This window comes from Ahaetulla prasina, chromosome 2 (genome assembly GCF_028640845.1).
Source record: "Ahaetulla prasina isolate Xishuangbanna chromosome 2, ASM2864084v1, whole genome shotgun sequence".
Taxonomy (NCBI): Eukaryota; Metazoa; Chordata; class Lepidosauria; order Squamata; family Colubridae; genus Ahaetulla; species Ahaetulla prasina.
In genome coordinates this window covers 86,037,539-86,054,544 of record NC_080540.1, presented here as the reverse complement: position 1 = coordinate 86,054,544, position 17,006 = coordinate 86,037,539, and the positions used below count along the sequence as shown (strand labels likewise).

Below are 17,006 nucleotides of genomic sequence, written 5' to 3'. Positions count from 1 at the left end.
TAAAAACATTTCATCTCAACATCAATTCTTCTCTCTTCCTCTTTTATGTACAAAATATCTTAAATAATGTTGCAAACATGACAAGCAATATACAGGAAGTCCCATTCCATTCCTGTCTTTAACTTTTTAAATTAACTTTTTAACTTAAAAACTTTTTTATAATTAAAACTTTTTAATTATAAGTCAGAACTCATTCAGATAGTCTTTGACTTACAACAGTTTGTTTAGTGACTGAAGTTACAACAGCACTGAAAAAAGAGACAATTTTCCATTTCCGGAAAATGGGACAAAAGTCACTTAACTGTCTCACTTATCAACAGAAAATTTTGTATATTGTTGTAAGTCAAGAACTACCTGTACTGTATTTACAAACAGGATGCCTACTCTTAAAAATACTGGATGGCATTGTTCGAGTTGGCAAACCACCGGGAGTCATGTAATATTTTTATGAACCTTTGAAAATAGGCTGTAAATTAAAAATTTGCAGCTTCAGTGATCCATCAAAATATTGTGTGGCTTCAGCAGTTCAACAATTGAAGGAAGAGCAATATTGTGTACCATTTTTAGTAATAGGCAGCCTATTCATAAGTAAGATGCCCTTAAGTCAGATGTACTTAACCTGGGGACTTCTATATATTTGATATGCTACTAGTATTTCTTCAAATCTTTCCTCACAAAAGATTTATCTTCAAATACTGGAAGGATTTTAGATCAGGAAGAGTATTTCAATGGGTTTAGAATGTATATATGCTTAAAAGATATTCATAGAGCACCTATCTTTTACAAGGAGAGATGACCAGATAGTTCATATAGCATGTTTATTAGAGGGGTGCTTTTGAAGTAGAAAATACTTTTAGCAGTGCTTGCAAAAAATAGGTATTTGTTTTTTCCACATTCCACATTAATTTATTACACTCAATAATTGTTCAGTATGACTGTATAACAGTAGTTTTCTAATCATTCATTGTAGAATGAAACATATTTCATAGCCATCTTTAACACCCAGGAGAAAAAGATAAGAATTTCATATAAAGAATTTCTTGGAAGCTTCTTTATATATGTGATTTCTTCCGTATTTCCCAAGTAGATTTAATGACTGCTCTTGTAATTCTGGAATCAGATCCATTTGGCACTGTGCACCCATGTGAAGCATAATAAGGCAACATTCTAATACGTCAGGGAAAGGGGAAACCTATAAATAAATAAATGAAAAAAAAACCTAGAAGCTACAAGTAGGTATATTATCCTTATAATATTTCCTTATAATATAAATATTATCCTTATAATATTTAAATTAGCAATGCTTTAACATATATAACATTCAAATGTGAGTAAAAATAAATTAAAATTAGCCATTGAAACAGCATTAATTTTAACAATTTAAAAATAGTTTAAACTATTAATGATCAGATTAGTTAGAGAAACATATCCCCATCAGCTATTTAAAATTGGAAAATTATCACACCTGTCTAGTTTAAGAATGTTCAATTATACTACTATTCATTTGAGTTGGAAGTTATTTTTCATTTTACAGCTTGGAGTGCAAGCACTTCACTTCCTACAAGCTAGATCTTTGCAAATTGCACAACCACCTTAGATTTACTCTTTGGAGGAAGAGTTTGGAAGAACATAATTAACATAATTGATGTTTTTTGTTTGAACACGAAAAAGAACCAGAAATACCAATCTGCAAAAAAATAATAATCATTCAGTTTAATCATTTCAGATTTAGACCTCCTAAATTCGTCAGATCATGTAACTTGTAGGCTTTTTCCTAGTCCGATTGTCACTGTCAATAAACAACATTCATGGCAAGTAGAGAAAACACTGCTGAAAAAGAATCTAAGTCTTACCTTCATACTTTCTGGAAATTCTGCAAGTTTCTGATTTGCTTCTGTAAGTTGCTTTGTCAGATCAGGCAGAGAAGCTAGTTCCTTCTTTTGTTCTTTACTGTAAAAAGATTAAATTTAAAAGATCTCATTTCCAATAATATAGCCATAATGAATTATTTACAATATATATTTTGGCAGTGAATCTGGAAGAAATTAAATAGTTCTGTCATATAGAGAAGTTATTTCAATTTTTTATATCACAAATCATGCAAAACTAATCCAAATGATGTTATGTTTGAAATGGGCATTTGTATGTTCTTTAAAGCTTTTTGATAACAATTTAGAATTTTAAGGGCTTTTTTAGAGTTAGAATAGTATATATTTAAAGTTAAAGCTCCCCTTGAAAATGTATGCGTTCAGGACCACAGCAGTTTGGGTAGCAACCATTAATGTATATTCCCTCCATCTTCCTAGCATTATTCCTGTGCTATGGCAAGGTCCGCTTAAAAAAACCTCAATTTTACAACCCTTTATCCCTTAATTTAGTCCTTCCTGACACCATGCGGAGTTTGCAGTAGATATTTTTTTCTTTCCACCCTAGGTGAGAAATATCTGCCACTTAATTGAACTCTCAACCTTCCAAATGGGAGGCGAGTGTTTTCACCACTAGGCTATCATGCCGCTCGTTAATGCATATTCCCTAGATCTATCTCAATTAAATTCACCTTATGGTGAAATAAACGGATAGGATAGACACACAGACAGACAAAGGATCTCAACAGGCAGCTAAATAACAAATAAATAAATAAGGAATCTCAACCATGCCAAAAGCTAATGTACTCTAAGTTATAAGGTGTGAGTCAAATCCAGCACAGTGGGTTTCTGCTTCTTTTGAATGTAATGCTTTCTACAGAAATTATTTAGCAAATCTTACTTCAGATTCTGGTTTACTGCGGACTTAGCCTCTAATTCCTGCCCCTCAGCACTTTGATGGAAGTTGGTTTTCTGATGCTCCTGAATCATTTCTGCAAAAATTTGCTGAACTCTAGAAATATCTCTCTGTAAACTCTGGACTTCAGCGTGTTCTTCTGAAAGGAGCACTCTACATCCCCTCAGTTTCATCTGTCTGTCTTCTAAACTTAAATGGTCTAAATCAGTTTCTGAGGCAACTCCATTGGAATCCACATAAAAAGGATATTCAGTCTTGGTGGGCTTAATTACAGTTTCTTCAGTCAAACAAACTGTATTAATGCTGTTCTGTTCAAGAGTAGTAGGAGAATGAGCTTCAGAGGTTTGTTTCAGGGATTCTAAGCCAGCATTCTCAGGGGAATTCCACCACAAGTTGTATAGCTGTCCATAAGCCACAAATGCTTCTAAACTTCTGAAAGCTGCGATGCTCTCGGGATTTCTGCTGTCCACGTGGTCTCTCATACGATTGCAGCCTACTGAACAAGACAAACATAATTGAGAATACTGTGCTTTTCAATCTTTTTCCAAAACCCAATGTTTAGAATTGCATTGTTATGAATTTTTGCCACTATAAGAAAAATAGGTCAGTTTTAGTTTATAAAATAGATTCAATATTGAACATACTCTTTCCTGTAAAATTCATTACTACAAGAAATGGCAGGTAACTGGAATGACTTTAGAAAGGGTTTGGGTACATTTATGGAGGATAGGTTCCTGAAGGCCTATTGATCATGAAACTTCAAATGTTTCTTTTCGGTTGGGAGCAGCATGCTGAATGCTGGTGGCAGGAGAACAACAGAGGTATGTGTGTGTGCGTGCGTGCCTCTTTCTTTTCTACTTGTGACCCAAGAAGCATCTAGCCATACTAGTCATGTTTTTATGCAATCTTGCCTGCAGGTAGAAAATGAGATCAAGAATGTCTCATTAGACTTGTTTAAAGAATGACAACCATGTGACTTGAATCTTCACTTCTTTCTTCTCAAAAAGCAGAGTGATGGGGTTTTTTTCTCAAAATGAACTGTTAAAAAGTGAAAAAAATGCTCTAGTGGGATCAGGAATTTGTCAGAATTTTACCAAAGGAGAAAAATAGATCTGTGCCATAATAGGAGTGCTATTAAGTAGTTCACAGAATCTCTGTTCTCATACAATTGTACAGTATAACAAGTCTTTTGATGGCATCAGATAGCCTCTGAGAAAAACATAGTTGGAACCTGCAACACAGTGATGTAGACATCATAAATCCATAATTATGTTTCTTGTTGCCTTCTTGGCCTTCTCAACTCCTGAACTCTTTTTATTTTTCCCATTGAACAAAGCCATTCAAAGAATTTTTTCACAGCTCAGTAGTAAGGAGAAAGTTAACCAGAAAAACTACCATACTGTTGCCTCATACCCACCAAGATTTTGAAGGAAACTGAACAGAGATTATGAAAACTGGAGGCTGTACTCTTGGACCTATGGAAATACTGACACCAAAGAAAAATTAGCCGTCACCTTTAGGGAAGCAGAGGTTGCATATCTCTTGCATAAGATTGAAGTTTCCAGCGTCATAACTGCGCATCACAGCTCTTAAGGTAGCTTTCACAGTTTCCTCCCAGTAAGACATCTGAAGGCTAAGAAATGCTAGTGTCAGCTCATGGGAAATGTGGAACACCAGCTAGAAAAAGAAAGAAAATAAAGATAGATTTTAAAGATCTCAATTCATGGGAGTAGATGGAACAGCAAAAGCCAATGGGTAATTAATTATCAGTTGGCTTCCATTATAACAGTTTTAATGTGCTATTTGTTACAAAGGGCGCTTGAATGAGACAACTAAGGAAAATGAATAGGTGGAAGGAACTCGAGGAAAAAACCTATAGGATAGGCAGAAGGAACCTGGGATATTTAGTAACAAAAAAGGACAACATTAAGGGAGACATGTTACCTCTGTTCAGGTATCTTAAGGGAAAACTATAGGGAATATGTTGAAACATTTTTCATAGCCATGTATATACTTGGAGTGGAAACAGTAGGTTAAGATCTAAAAAATAATTGAAACAGTCTATCTTATAAAGTTTGTGGGTTCTCTATTTTTGAATGCTTGAGGCTACACGGTCACCTCCTATGTTAGTTGATTTTTCTGCACATTGCAGAAGGCCGAACTAAATCCTTTGTCCTCTGCTCAAATGTACAATTCTATGATTCTAGACAGACTTTGAATTTGTCAGGAACTGTTGTGAATCCAATACAATTCCTTTGTAGTCCCCGCACTGCAAACTACCATTTGAAAATTATACTCACAAAGGTCATAAACAAATTACCTGCTTGGGAGGCGTATTGCTAGTAGCAGGAGGGTACTCAAGAGTTCTCAGCTGCTCAAATATGTTCTGAAACTGTTCAGGTGTGTTCACACCCAAAGCACTCTGCCATACGTTGATAACCATTTCTACGAAATGGAGATCTTGATTGGTGGTCCAGCTGTTGTAACAAGGTGTGGATGGGCATCGAGTTCCCACTGGATTCTGTTGACTGAGGCACTTGTGAAGCAATTCATGAAGACAGAATACCAACCTTTGCCCCTTTAAATGGAAAAAAATGTTTTAAGGGGTCATCTTGAGAAACCATTTCTCTCAAAACAAAAAAATAAAATGTATGTGTGTATATTTATTTGTATCCCATATTTATTATTCAAGGTGGCAAACATCCAACATACCTTCTATTTTCCCCACAACAATAACCCTGTAAAAGTGAGTTGGGCTGAGAGTGAGTGACTGGCCCAAGATCCCTCAGCCAGCTTTCATGGCTAAAGGTTTCTAGCCTAGTGCCTTAACCACTAGATAAAACTGTCTCTCATATGGTTGAAAACAGGTATAAGATTATAAACAAAATAAAGAGTTAAAAATAAATCACTCTAGAAACAACAAAATATATTGATCAGCAAACTCTTGCTGCAACAAAAACTAGATGGAGCGACAGAAATTTGATTTATATACAAATAAAAGTCTGTATTAAAGAATCATTTTTATACTGACAATATGTAATATTTAGTAATATCACAAATGTTTATGTTAACTCAAGCTTTTACACATACAGGGTCATTAGCCAAATCTTTAACCCAAACCACCCCAAATCAGTAGAATTATACGGTCACTATTTTGTGGCTGGCAGACAGCATCGATTTCAAGATCTGTACTATCCTTAACCAATGTACGACTGTTTCATGTTAGCTATGTCTGACATAATATAAATAATGCTCACTGACCAACAAGCTCTCATGCTGCTGGAGAACCTCTTGTGCACCAACCCAATTCTTAGACGAAAGAAACTCCTGGGCACATCTCAAGGAGAAGGACAGAGATAAATCGTTCTCTCCAACTATCAGAGCCAATTCGGCAGCAGTTTTAAGTGAAGTAATATCTCCTTTTTTAGCCAGTACTTTGGCAGCATCGTAGGGAGAGGTAGCTCCAAGGTAACTGAAATGAAACCATTTATACAAAAAGTTAAACTTTAATTTGGATCAAATTTATTTAATGCATTTATAGTTGTGCTCACAGGTTTACATTCCTCTTACAAAATATGTAAGATACCAACAATTTTGTAAGTAAATATGAGTGACCCAAAAAAAACCACAAAAAAAAATTGTTAGGTCACGTAAGATAGCACAATCATTATACAAAGTAAAGGTAAAGGTTCCCCTTGCACATATGTGCTAGTTGTTCCTGACTCTAGGGGGTGGTGCTCATCTCTGTTTCAAAGCTGAAGAGCCAGCGCTGTCCGAAGACGTCTCCGTGATCATGTGGCCAGCATGACTAAACGCCAAAGGCACACGGAATGCTGTTACCTTCCCACCAAAGGTGGTCCCTATTTTTTCTATTTGCAGTTTTTACGTGCTTTCAAACTGCTAGGTTGGCAGAAGTTGGGACAAGTAATGGGAGCTCACCCCGTTACGTAGCACTAGGGATTAGAACCACTGAACTGCTGACCTTTCGATCGACAAGCTCAGCGTCTTAGCCACTGAGCCACCACGCCCCCCCTTTTCATTATACAAAGCATGACAATAAAGGAAAGAATAAAATGGTCCTGTTAAAAACTTTGCATATTCTTGAATATTTGGGCTAATAATACAGTATACACTAAAGCGGACACACACAGGTTGAGATAGAAATGAAGGGTAACTATCCATTCCTGTGCCTTAACATTAATTAGTGTCTGTATCCTCTTCTCTGTGGTAGCCCTTCAAAGTATTGGAAGACTGCTATCGTGTCCGAGATCACTCATGTCCATGTTTACTTACAAAATGATTCACATTTTGCAAATTCTGGCAAAATTCATAGATCCTAAATTCTTCGTCTTTATTTCGTCTCTTGGAAATATCTGCTTTGTCCATTAATGTATACTGAAGAGGAATTGAGTTACCAAGTATTCTTTGCAATTCAATCTCAAATGGAAACACAAGAACTAAGATTATATTTTGGCTGTAATGTTTCCAGGGCTCCAGTGATTTTCAGTTGGTAGAAGGTGTAAAACAACAGTCAAGTCCAGAAAAAAGTTAATGGTAACCTATTATGTATTGGGAATATCATTCGCAATTAATTCAAGGAAGAGCAGTGTTAGATTTGACATTACAAAATTCCTTACAAAGGCAAAATTTGGACATTTATAGCCTGACTGAAATAATAAACAACTAGTGCACTTTATCCTTCTAAAGGTTGTAGCACAGTAACTTGTATTATTTATTTCTTCCTATATCTTATGTTGCCTATCTGAAGACTCCTACAGAAAAACACACTGTCTGTCTCTGTATTTAGACAGAGATTGAGAGAATCTCTTGCTTAGTAGAAAGGTAACAACAATATATTGAAGAGATAATATTTTCTAGCAACTCATACCATTTGGCTGCCATAGAGTAATGGCCATCCTTCTCTAGCACTGCTGCCCAGCAGATGTACAGATCTTTTAGAACTGGATCTTCAGGATGTAATCTAGCTTTGGCAATTACAGTGGCTTCTCTGAGACAGAAGAAGAGAGAAAACTAGTTTGAAATAAATCACACTGTTTAACATGAGCATATTGATCTATTTCACGTGAAAATCAAGCTACATTCAAAATAATTGTGATTATTTCCTCAATAAGATGCTGAAAGAATCACCCTGGCAGCACCCAAACCTCTGCTTATAAAGACAATTTTATACCCAACTTATTTTTGCAACAAGTAAGCGAGCTGGTACTTTATAATTTAAATTAATAGATTATGACTTGTAGCTGAATATGTGAGTGAATCACCTCAAAGGAATTGTATATGGTAACTCAATCACAATGGCTTATGCATATACAGAAATAGCTGCTTGATGAATACACACACACATGAATTAGTCTGAGCCATGCAAAATGGGAGAATCCTTATTCTCAGTTAGTAAAACTGAGGATTAGAGAAAACTAATTACTGATTTTATTAAATGCAATAAAAGGAATTGTATTAACTAGAACACAATTGCAAGCATTTCTCACATCCCTCACCTAGAATATAATCACATGCTATCAACTGCCATTAAAATGTTTTTACCAAAAGACATTAAATATACATCTTTGAAGTATTCCTACTCATTGATTTACTTTGCAATTATATGTTCATATTTTTAACATAATTCCTATTATCCTTTCATTTTACAACCATTGTGCTCTTGGTTTGGATTAATGGAAATTTGTAAACAAATGCCTCCACAAATATCACAGGATATGGGGAAGATGGGATCAAATCATCTAATGTTGATTCCCATATACGAGCAGTTGGAATAAAGAGAATTTAATACAAAACAACTAAATACACACATTTTAATGTTAAATACAGGAGAAATTAACATTAAACATGATCTTACATTGATATAAAATAATCCCTTTATAATGCTAACTATGCTTTCTGGTTCTTCTGATTTACATGAAAAGCTAGAAGATAATCATTTCTTTCTCCAAAAAGAAAGATTCTTAATTCTATTCCAAAATTAATTGAAACAATAGTACTGTAATGACCTGAAAAAATTATGAGACTTCAGTAGTTCCACAGCTTCATACACTTTATGAAGAGAAAGGAGATAGGAGGCAGCCTTGACATACTGCTCTTGAAAACACAACTGCTTTGCAAAGGCTTCTACAGTAGAGGCCCAGGCCTGGTATCCAGCTGAAGGGAAGGAGGGACAACAATAAATAAAGTAACATGGAGAGAAATAAACACATGATTTGTTATTTGTTGCATTTACAATCTACTTTTTTTTTGTTCAAACAAGGGTGCCTTCTCAAATTTCATCTCATTGAACTCATGAGATATGTTTGGCAGAACACCCACTGAATTCCAGGGTCAATCCACACTTGAACCTGAATTTCCACAATCCTAGCCTGACACTTCTGACCATTTCCACTGCAGCTACTTTGGCCCTGCAGTATAAAACCAATGTAAGATTTTTAAATTAAGGAAGGGAAGTAGTTTAGAACAACACATCATTTTTACAATATTGCCTAATACTGAATGCAAAATAGCAGATTTTCTTCAGTGTAATGCATACCCATTGGTGAGATGGCCACTAGTTGATCTGTCAGTTCTCCCCTTTCTGCAGCTGATTGAAGAGTACCTCTAAGATCTCCTTTCCACAACATGAGCTGTTGAAATAGCTCAGGGTGTCCATTCCCTAAATGACTTTTTCCTGTGGGTGTAAGCATTATGTTCAATATGCTCTGAACAATGTCTACAGCAGCAGCATCAAAAAGCAACAAGAAAATCCATATACATCTATACTATGCAACTCATTCTGTGCTATTATTTCTTGCCTCAGTTTAATAATGCTTTTGAATCCAAATGACTATTTATGTAGTTTTTATTTGCTATATTGTTCTATACGTTTTAGATTTTTCCCCTAATTCAACTCTTTTCACCATTTCAGTTCTCTTTTCCTGATAACATTAAATCCTCCCTTTTTCCTCACAGTAACAACCCTACCAGCTGAACTATTCTGAGGGTTATTTTGTTTCTTTCTTTATATTTCATATTTCTAAACTGCTCCTCTCCCATTTCTTATATCTTGTCTTTATTATGTTTATAAATAACTCAAGCTGGAGAACATATCCAACACATCTTCCTCCTCCTATTTTCCCCACAAAAATAACCAAAATCATCTGCTGGTTTCATGATTAAGGCAGGACTAGAATTTACTATCCGCTGCTTTCAAGCTTGGTGCCTTCACTGGCTCTCAAGAGTTAATAGTATTAAATAGTTAATTGTTAAAAATTAATTAATTAATTAATTAATGAGTCAATTGTGCAAAGGCACCCAGTGAATTTCTGTGGTTGAGACTGGATTAGAACCTGAGTCTCCCCAGTGCCAGCCCACCTTCTTAACAATTACAGCACACTGTCAATGTAGTATTAATTTTCTTTTGAAAAACACAATCGTTATCTAATCAGAGGTCATTCAGTAAACCCCCAAAATGAACAGTTGCAATTTTAAATATCTGATTACCCACTACAGAAGTCACCAACATTCAATTAAAATTAGAAGCAGCATGTATAATATATTTTTAAAAAATCAAACTCTATCTGAATATGACTTTTAATTCTCTCCCATGATCACCAAAATAACTCAATTTTATGGAAATAGAGACCTATATGATGATAACCTGCTGCCAGGATTACTTCAGAGCCAATACTGAGGAGGGTTTAGAGATGGAAGAAAAAGGAAAAGGAAACAACGGAAGTTATGTTGGGCAACAATGAAACTCCAAAAAATAACTGAGAATACAGTGAAGATTTCTGATTAAATCCTTCAGAAACAAGATCTAGAGACTGGAAGGCCAAAGGAATTGTAACATTTGGTTAAGGATGTTGTGAGATTGGTTAGCAAAGTACGCTTTAGAGCAGCAAATAATCTGAAACTGTTTGTGTTGGTTTACTGACTGCAACCATAGCTTAGTGCTGAATCCTAATAGAAAGTCTGGTTATGTTTTCCTGGTTTATTGTTAGTATGTTTGTCCTAAGCCACTAACCAATTCACAGCAGTTCATGGCAAGAACAACTGAAACAGAGAGAAAACAATCCACAAACAAACAATTGTTTTATCTGGAAAGTGATCCTGGATTGTTCCAACAACCCATGGTTATGAGCCATAGCTTAACAACTCATTTTTACATGCAAATATTACATCTTATTTACTATTCATCCTTACCCAAACCAAGTGAAGTGATTAATGATCCAAATACTACTAACCTTCTGCTTCCATCATCTTATATAGAGCAGGTCTATCTGTGAACAGACCCAAATGGATAGGATCTTTTGAAGAAGAGGTCAAATCTTCATTCAACTCTACCAAGAAAGTAACAAAGTTTTATTACATTTATGATCTTTGTGATAAAAGCGCTTCCTATAGCTTAAATAATTTTTAACATATACCAGTACATATGTTATTTTTTTTTTCTTATTGCAAGAATTAGCAACATTGTGTATCCTGTTCTAAACCTGCTGCTTCTGGCTACTTCAGAGTTCCTCTCCCAGTCTTCTGCCACTAAATGTACTGCCACTAAATCAAAATGTTTTCTATGTACAGGTGCTCATATGACTAGGTTGTAATGGCTTCAAAGCAGCTGTATCAAGTTTCAAGAGTCCTGGCTAGGCTGACTACATGGTGTGAACAGATCTTCATATATTGTTCTAAAAAGGAGAGTTATGCATACCCAGATAATATGTTCTTCCAGGTGGAATGAAATCAAAGTGACATCATGCTTAGGGGGAGGAAAGCATGCTCTGTTTAGTTTCCCAAACAGAGCAGACTGAAAAGAACAAGAGGTACCTAGGGAAGAGACTGCCGGGGGTGCGGCATTAAAGCCTTTCCCAATTAAGATTACTCTTTTCCTCCTGAACTGCAGCCAAAAAGCAGTTTTGATAAACACCACTTGGTAAAAAGCACAGAAACTTTTTAACTCTTCTTCTCCGGCAATCGTTCCAAGATCCATGTTTTTGTTGCAAGTTCAAACCCTTGCTGGCAATCCAGCCACTGGATCAGAACAGGTTTTCAGCCTTAGTTATATACTATGGCATTTATTTTTTGTGACATACAATTTTCTCATATTATTAATGTAAATAATATGGGATTATGGAACAAACATGGTGTTAATGTATTCTGCTATATACTGTTTGAAAAAGCTACGAAGTCAGGCTAACGGACTATTTAAGATATGAAGTTAATAAGTTATCATTGTATGGCGCATATCTCTGGTCTTACCTTTGGAATGTAAGAAATGCGCTAATCTCAGACAGTCCTGGTGCAGTTCTTCCTTTGACCTGTGATCCATAGATGTGCTCAGAGGTAGGATCGACCGAGCCTTTTTTCTCTTCACGGAAATATCCGCTCCTGAAAAGAGTTGCTACACTCTCATATCCTGTCTACAACTGCTGATCCCTATGCCAAGACTTTAAGGGATTAGATGCACCACATTTTTTGGAGTGTAAGATGCACCTCCCCCCCCACCCCCCCAAAAAAGAGTGAAAATCTGGGTACGTCTTATACTCCGAATGTAGCCACACAGCTTCTCAAACGGAGGTTTCAGAGGCTGAAAGAAGCTTCAGAAAAAAAGCCTCCAAATAGAGCTTCAGAAAAGACGTTCCCAAACAGAGCTTCGGAAAAAAGCCCCCAAATAGAGCTTCAGAAAAGAAACTCCCAAACAGAGCTTCAGAAGCTTTTTTTCTGAAGTTCCGTTTTGGAGGCTTTCAGAGGCAGGAAAAAAAAGCAAACAGAGCTCACCACCAAGGAACCTTTTACTAAAATTCACCTCTAGGAACAGCTGATTGGGGGTATTCTGTGAGCCGCTCCACCTGCCAATCAGCTTTTTTTCTTATTTTCCTCCCCAAAAACTAAGGTGTGTCTCATACTCCAGTGCATCTTATACTCTGAAAAATACGGTAAATAATTCTTTATTTAAAAAGAATGTGTACAAACCTGGCTTAACTGGATCCTTCCTTATGGGTGGAGTTTTAACCAAAACAGAAGGTTTCAGGCTATCTGGGCCATGGACAGATGGTGGACAAGTTGTTGAATCACTGTCAACTGCGGTGAAAGAACAAATTAAACTTGTGCAATGCCTACAGTAATATGATTCTACTACAAACTGCCACAGAGAAATTATAAGAGGATAAAACAGATATGCAGTATATCTTTGTCTATATAAATTCATTTTATATAGCTCTAGCTGTCAATGTAACTGAAAACAAGGAAACTGCATGAGAGCTAAGAAAAGGCTATCCTCTCAGTGACTCAACTAATCAAGCAAAGTTTCAGACTTAAGAAAGAAAACATGATAATGTGATGGTAAGTCATTTGCTTTTCTTCATCTTTGACCCCATTAGATAAAGAACAGTGTTTACTTAAAAAACAAACATTATGATTTGAAGGAAGAGGAGACCAAGAGATTCTACTCTGGTTGAATGTCAAGTAAGGTGAGCAATAAAATAGTCATCTCTCATAAACATGTTAAGTTTCTATAGCTTAAACTATAGAACTATTCCCCAGCTTATTAAGACAATTACTGTAGCTATGATTAGGATGCAAACTGTTATGTACCTTCTGTGGAAATTTTCTCAGCTGCCTCTTGCTCTTGCTGTTCCTTTTCTCCTTCCGGGTCAGAAACCCCATTTTCTTCCAAGGGAGATTCTTTCATATTTTCACTAACATTCATCCAGTCATTTATATTCTGTGCAGAAGGCAACTTTCCCAAAGGTTTCTTCTTTTTTTTCACTTTCTGTTTAACCTGAGTGCTTCTTTTTTTCTCTAACTCAATACTCTTCTTGCCTAATAAATAGAAATGTTTTTAAAGGCTTTAGAGGTTCTTCTTTATCTTTTTCCTTCTTCTCTTATACATACTTTTTGATTCTTGGCAACTGCAAGGATGAGTCCCTGCAGTTTTCTAACAAGATTTCAAAACTGTAATTTTCCACTTCCTAGGACTAAGAAAAAGTGACCGGCCCAATGTCCCCAAGGTGACTTTATGCCTATAGAGGGTAGAACCCACGATCACCTGGTTTCTAGCTTGATGCTTTAACCATTGCATCAAACTGGTTCCTTTGAAAGGATTACAAAAAATGAAATGCATTACAAGAGATAGTACACTAATTTTCTTCTTTTTAAATTTTATCTCCAAAGTTTGGGGGAAAACAATATTTTGGAGTCAGAGGGCACATTTAAACTTGGGAAAAGGCAAGACAAGACAATGATGCAAAGTGACAGTGGTTGAATTACACAGGAAGGGAATGAGATTTTATGTTCCTTTGTTTGAATCAGAGATTTCCTTAGTCTTTTTATTTGTCAAGCCCCACTCTACAATCAACTATCCTTCTGGTTTTCAGAAATCATGGTTAGATGGTGCTTGAAGAGAAATTTATTTATTTATTTAGTTTCCCCGATCACCAAAGTGACTCTGGGCCACAAGCTAAAATAAAAATAAAATAAAAAACCCAATAAAAATTATTGTAGATACAATATGGTTCCCCCAAATGAAGGAAATGTTAGGAGAAAGAAAACAGTTTGTGCACATGCAGACCATTAGGGGATTTATTTCCTTTTAATCAAAAGAACTGCAGTGGGAATATGCTCTCTGTTCTCCCGGCTTCTTTCCTTCGATCTTAGTCCAACCTTCAATCTATGAATATTGCATTTTTAGGAAGCTTTAGTTTCTACTAATTCTGGAATAAATATACTAAAGAATGACGACTAAATAGAAGAACAATTATATATAAACTTATAAAAGAAGATTTATAATATCATTATCAATCTTGGGAATTTTTTTTATTCTTCTTACCATGTCAAGGTATGAATTAATAATTTACTGACCTTGGGGAGGGCGAATGTGCTCTTGCTTTAAAGCTACCCATTTATGAACAGAAAAGTCATCACCCCCGGTATAAATGGACTCTGTTTCCACAGGTGACCACTGTGCGCAGAGCAAACGGCCTCGGTGTCCTCTGTAATTGTGCAAAGGCTCTTCTTTGAGAGCATCCCAAACCTGTGAACAAATGTTTCATCAGACCCACATGGTTTCCCCACTAAAGTAATCTCAAAAGGCATGATATAAATTAAAATTAGATAATACTTACCTGTATTTTTCTGTATAATGTTCTAACTTAGCCTTTACATGCTTTTTACCTTATTATCAAGAGGACAATCTGCAGATTTGTTAAATCAGGTGAGCCACCAAATCAATTCTATGTCAAGCCACAGAAATCAATTATTTGAAAAAGCCCATATAATTCATCACCTCTATAAGCTTGTTTCTAATTTGTATTATGCTTTTAAAATTTGGCTCCTGCTTTTTAAATTTGTACTGTGGAGGCCATAGGACACATTCAACCATGGTAAGGTGCAAGACAAGGGCAGCGGACAGGAGAGAATTCACTCATTCACTAAATCTTTCACAGTCATAAACGTATACAATGACAAATAAAATCCTGCACATTCTGCTTTTAGGTGGCAACAGGTTCTACCCACGTATTCCACAGAATGATAATTTATGCAATGAGTGTTCTGAATTCCCAACAAGTAAAGTGCAGTATGAGAATCTGCTTTTCCAAGTTTGGCTTTCCTTACTGTTTTTTTTTTTAATCAAGGCATTTTTAAAATTTTTAGCTATTTGAGTTGATTAGATCAGGGGTTCCCAAATTCTTCACCTCATAAACCCTTTCACAAAGTTTCAGATTGTTCAACCCCAAAACATTCATTATATTAAAATAATTTAACGAATAGTACTGTAACTATATAATATTACTGCCCAATAATAACAATAGCAATAGCACTTCACAGAGACAGCATCTTGTCCCCAACAATCTGGGTCCTCATTTTACCGACCTCGGAAGGATGGAAGGCTGAATCAACCTTGAGCCTGGTGAGATTCGAACTGCCAAATTGCAGGCAGCCAACAGTCAGCAGAAGTAGCCTGCAGTACTACACTCTAACCACTGCACCACCATGGCTCTTAATGGATCCATCCACAATAATGGATAGTCCCATTGACTCTTGTGAGGTTGATACTGATCACTTTGGAAAACCCAAGGTTAGATTAGGAAAAATCCACTAAAATAAATCCACAAGCATTACCTGGGCAGTGCCATCATAGCATACAGATACCAATCTTCCATCATGATGTGGACTCCAAGACAAACTAGTGATCTTGGCTGTGTGTCCAGCCAGAGTACGAAAAGGTTCTGTGATTATTACAGGCTTCTCTGGAGAACTATCTAAAGAGAAAACATAATGTTTGAATGAGTTCAAATCTTACAACTTACTTTTTATATAATTTTAAAACATGTTTAGAACATTTAAAAAATGAATACAGGAAGCCAAAGGGAAAAAACAAACAACACATAATACAGAAAATTATAAAGAAAAAAAAGATGAATTAGAAGAAAACAACTAAGTATTATTGCTGCAATGGATCTTCCTGACTAATATTCTGACCCTTTTCATCAAGAGAACAATCTGCCCATTGCAGACTGGCTATCTTACAGGAGATGAAGCTTAAGATATGTTTTACTTTAGACCAGAACAATTACACATGTGATCTTATTCAAAATAATATAGAAGAAGTTGAGAAACAACAGTTTAAACAGTGACAGGTGGCAAAAACTGGAAACATAGTCACCTATGACATTCTTGATATTATGTACATAAATAGTAGCATTATTTGAGCCAGAAGCTATCATATAACTCAGTTCTGGTTGTGTCCCATGGTCGTGATGCCAACGGATAGCATTGATAAGTTTATGATGTTGCTGGATGGTACACAGCAGTTTCAAATGAGGAGTCTGAAGTATTTCAATTGAACTGCAAGATTAAAAAGGAAGTATCAGTTAATACAGAAATTGATGGGAGAAATAAGAACTTTAGTCTTTGTTCTCCAAAAACATTGACTCTATGATTGTAATGTATCCTGAAAATTGGAATATTTTATTACAATAGCACAGCCATCTCTATTTTTTTAAATATGCCCTTTTTTGATATGTATTATATCTGCTTGCATGGTATGATAATTTTATGAATGTAGGGATGCCTTAAATCACTCACTAAATTTGATGAATAAAAAGATTTGGCAAATTTTATTTTGTGATATTAAAATGGAATGGTATTAGACATAAAAAGGACTCAAGTCAGATAAAGTCCAATTATTAACCTTGTCAATTATATATTAAAACAGTGATAAG

The 17,006-nt window shown here is 35.6% G+C and overlaps 1 protein-coding gene across 3 annotated transcripts in view; it reads right to left on the bottom strand.

The window, feature by feature from the left end:
• Positions 1 to 799: 799 nt before the first annotated feature.
• GEMIN5 (gem nuclear organelle associated protein 5) overlaps positions 800 to 17,006 on the bottom strand; it is a 31,286-nt gene continuing 15,079 nt past the window's right edge. For 2 of the 3 annotated variants that reach the window (XM_058168450.1, XM_058168452.1), the window contains exons 13-28: positions 16,448 to 16,629; positions 15,904 to 16,043; positions 14,644 to 14,815; positions 13,378 to 13,605; positions 12,757 to 12,864; positions 12,043 to 12,171; positions 11,031 to 11,126; positions 9,338 to 9,475; positions 8,808 to 8,955; positions 7,670 to 7,789; positions 6,043 to 6,253; positions 5,102 to 5,359; positions 4,296 to 4,458; positions 2,767 to 3,277; positions 1,854 to 1,950; positions 800 to 1,192 (exon numbers count right to left, since the gene is read on the bottom strand). In XM_058168450.1, the coding sequence (XP_058024433.1) occupies positions 1,025 to 1,192; positions 1,854 to 1,950; positions 2,767 to 3,277; positions 4,296 to 4,458; positions 5,102 to 5,359; positions 6,043 to 6,253; positions 7,670 to 7,789; positions 8,808 to 8,955; positions 9,338 to 9,475; positions 11,031 to 11,126; positions 12,043 to 12,171; positions 12,757 to 12,864; positions 13,378 to 13,605; positions 14,644 to 14,815; positions 15,904 to 16,043; positions 16,448 to 16,629 (2,869 nt within the window). In that variant the 3' untranslated portion in view covers positions 800 to 1,024. The remainder of the gene's footprint in view (positions 1,193 to 1,853; positions 1,951 to 2,766; positions 3,278 to 4,295; positions 4,459 to 5,101; positions 5,360 to 6,042; positions 6,254 to 7,669; positions 7,790 to 8,807; positions 8,956 to 9,337; positions 9,476 to 11,030; positions 11,127 to 12,042; positions 12,172 to 12,756; positions 12,865 to 13,377; positions 13,606 to 14,643; positions 14,816 to 15,903; positions 16,044 to 16,447; positions 16,630 to 17,006) is intronic. The other variant, XM_058168451.1, reaches the window with a different exon arrangement.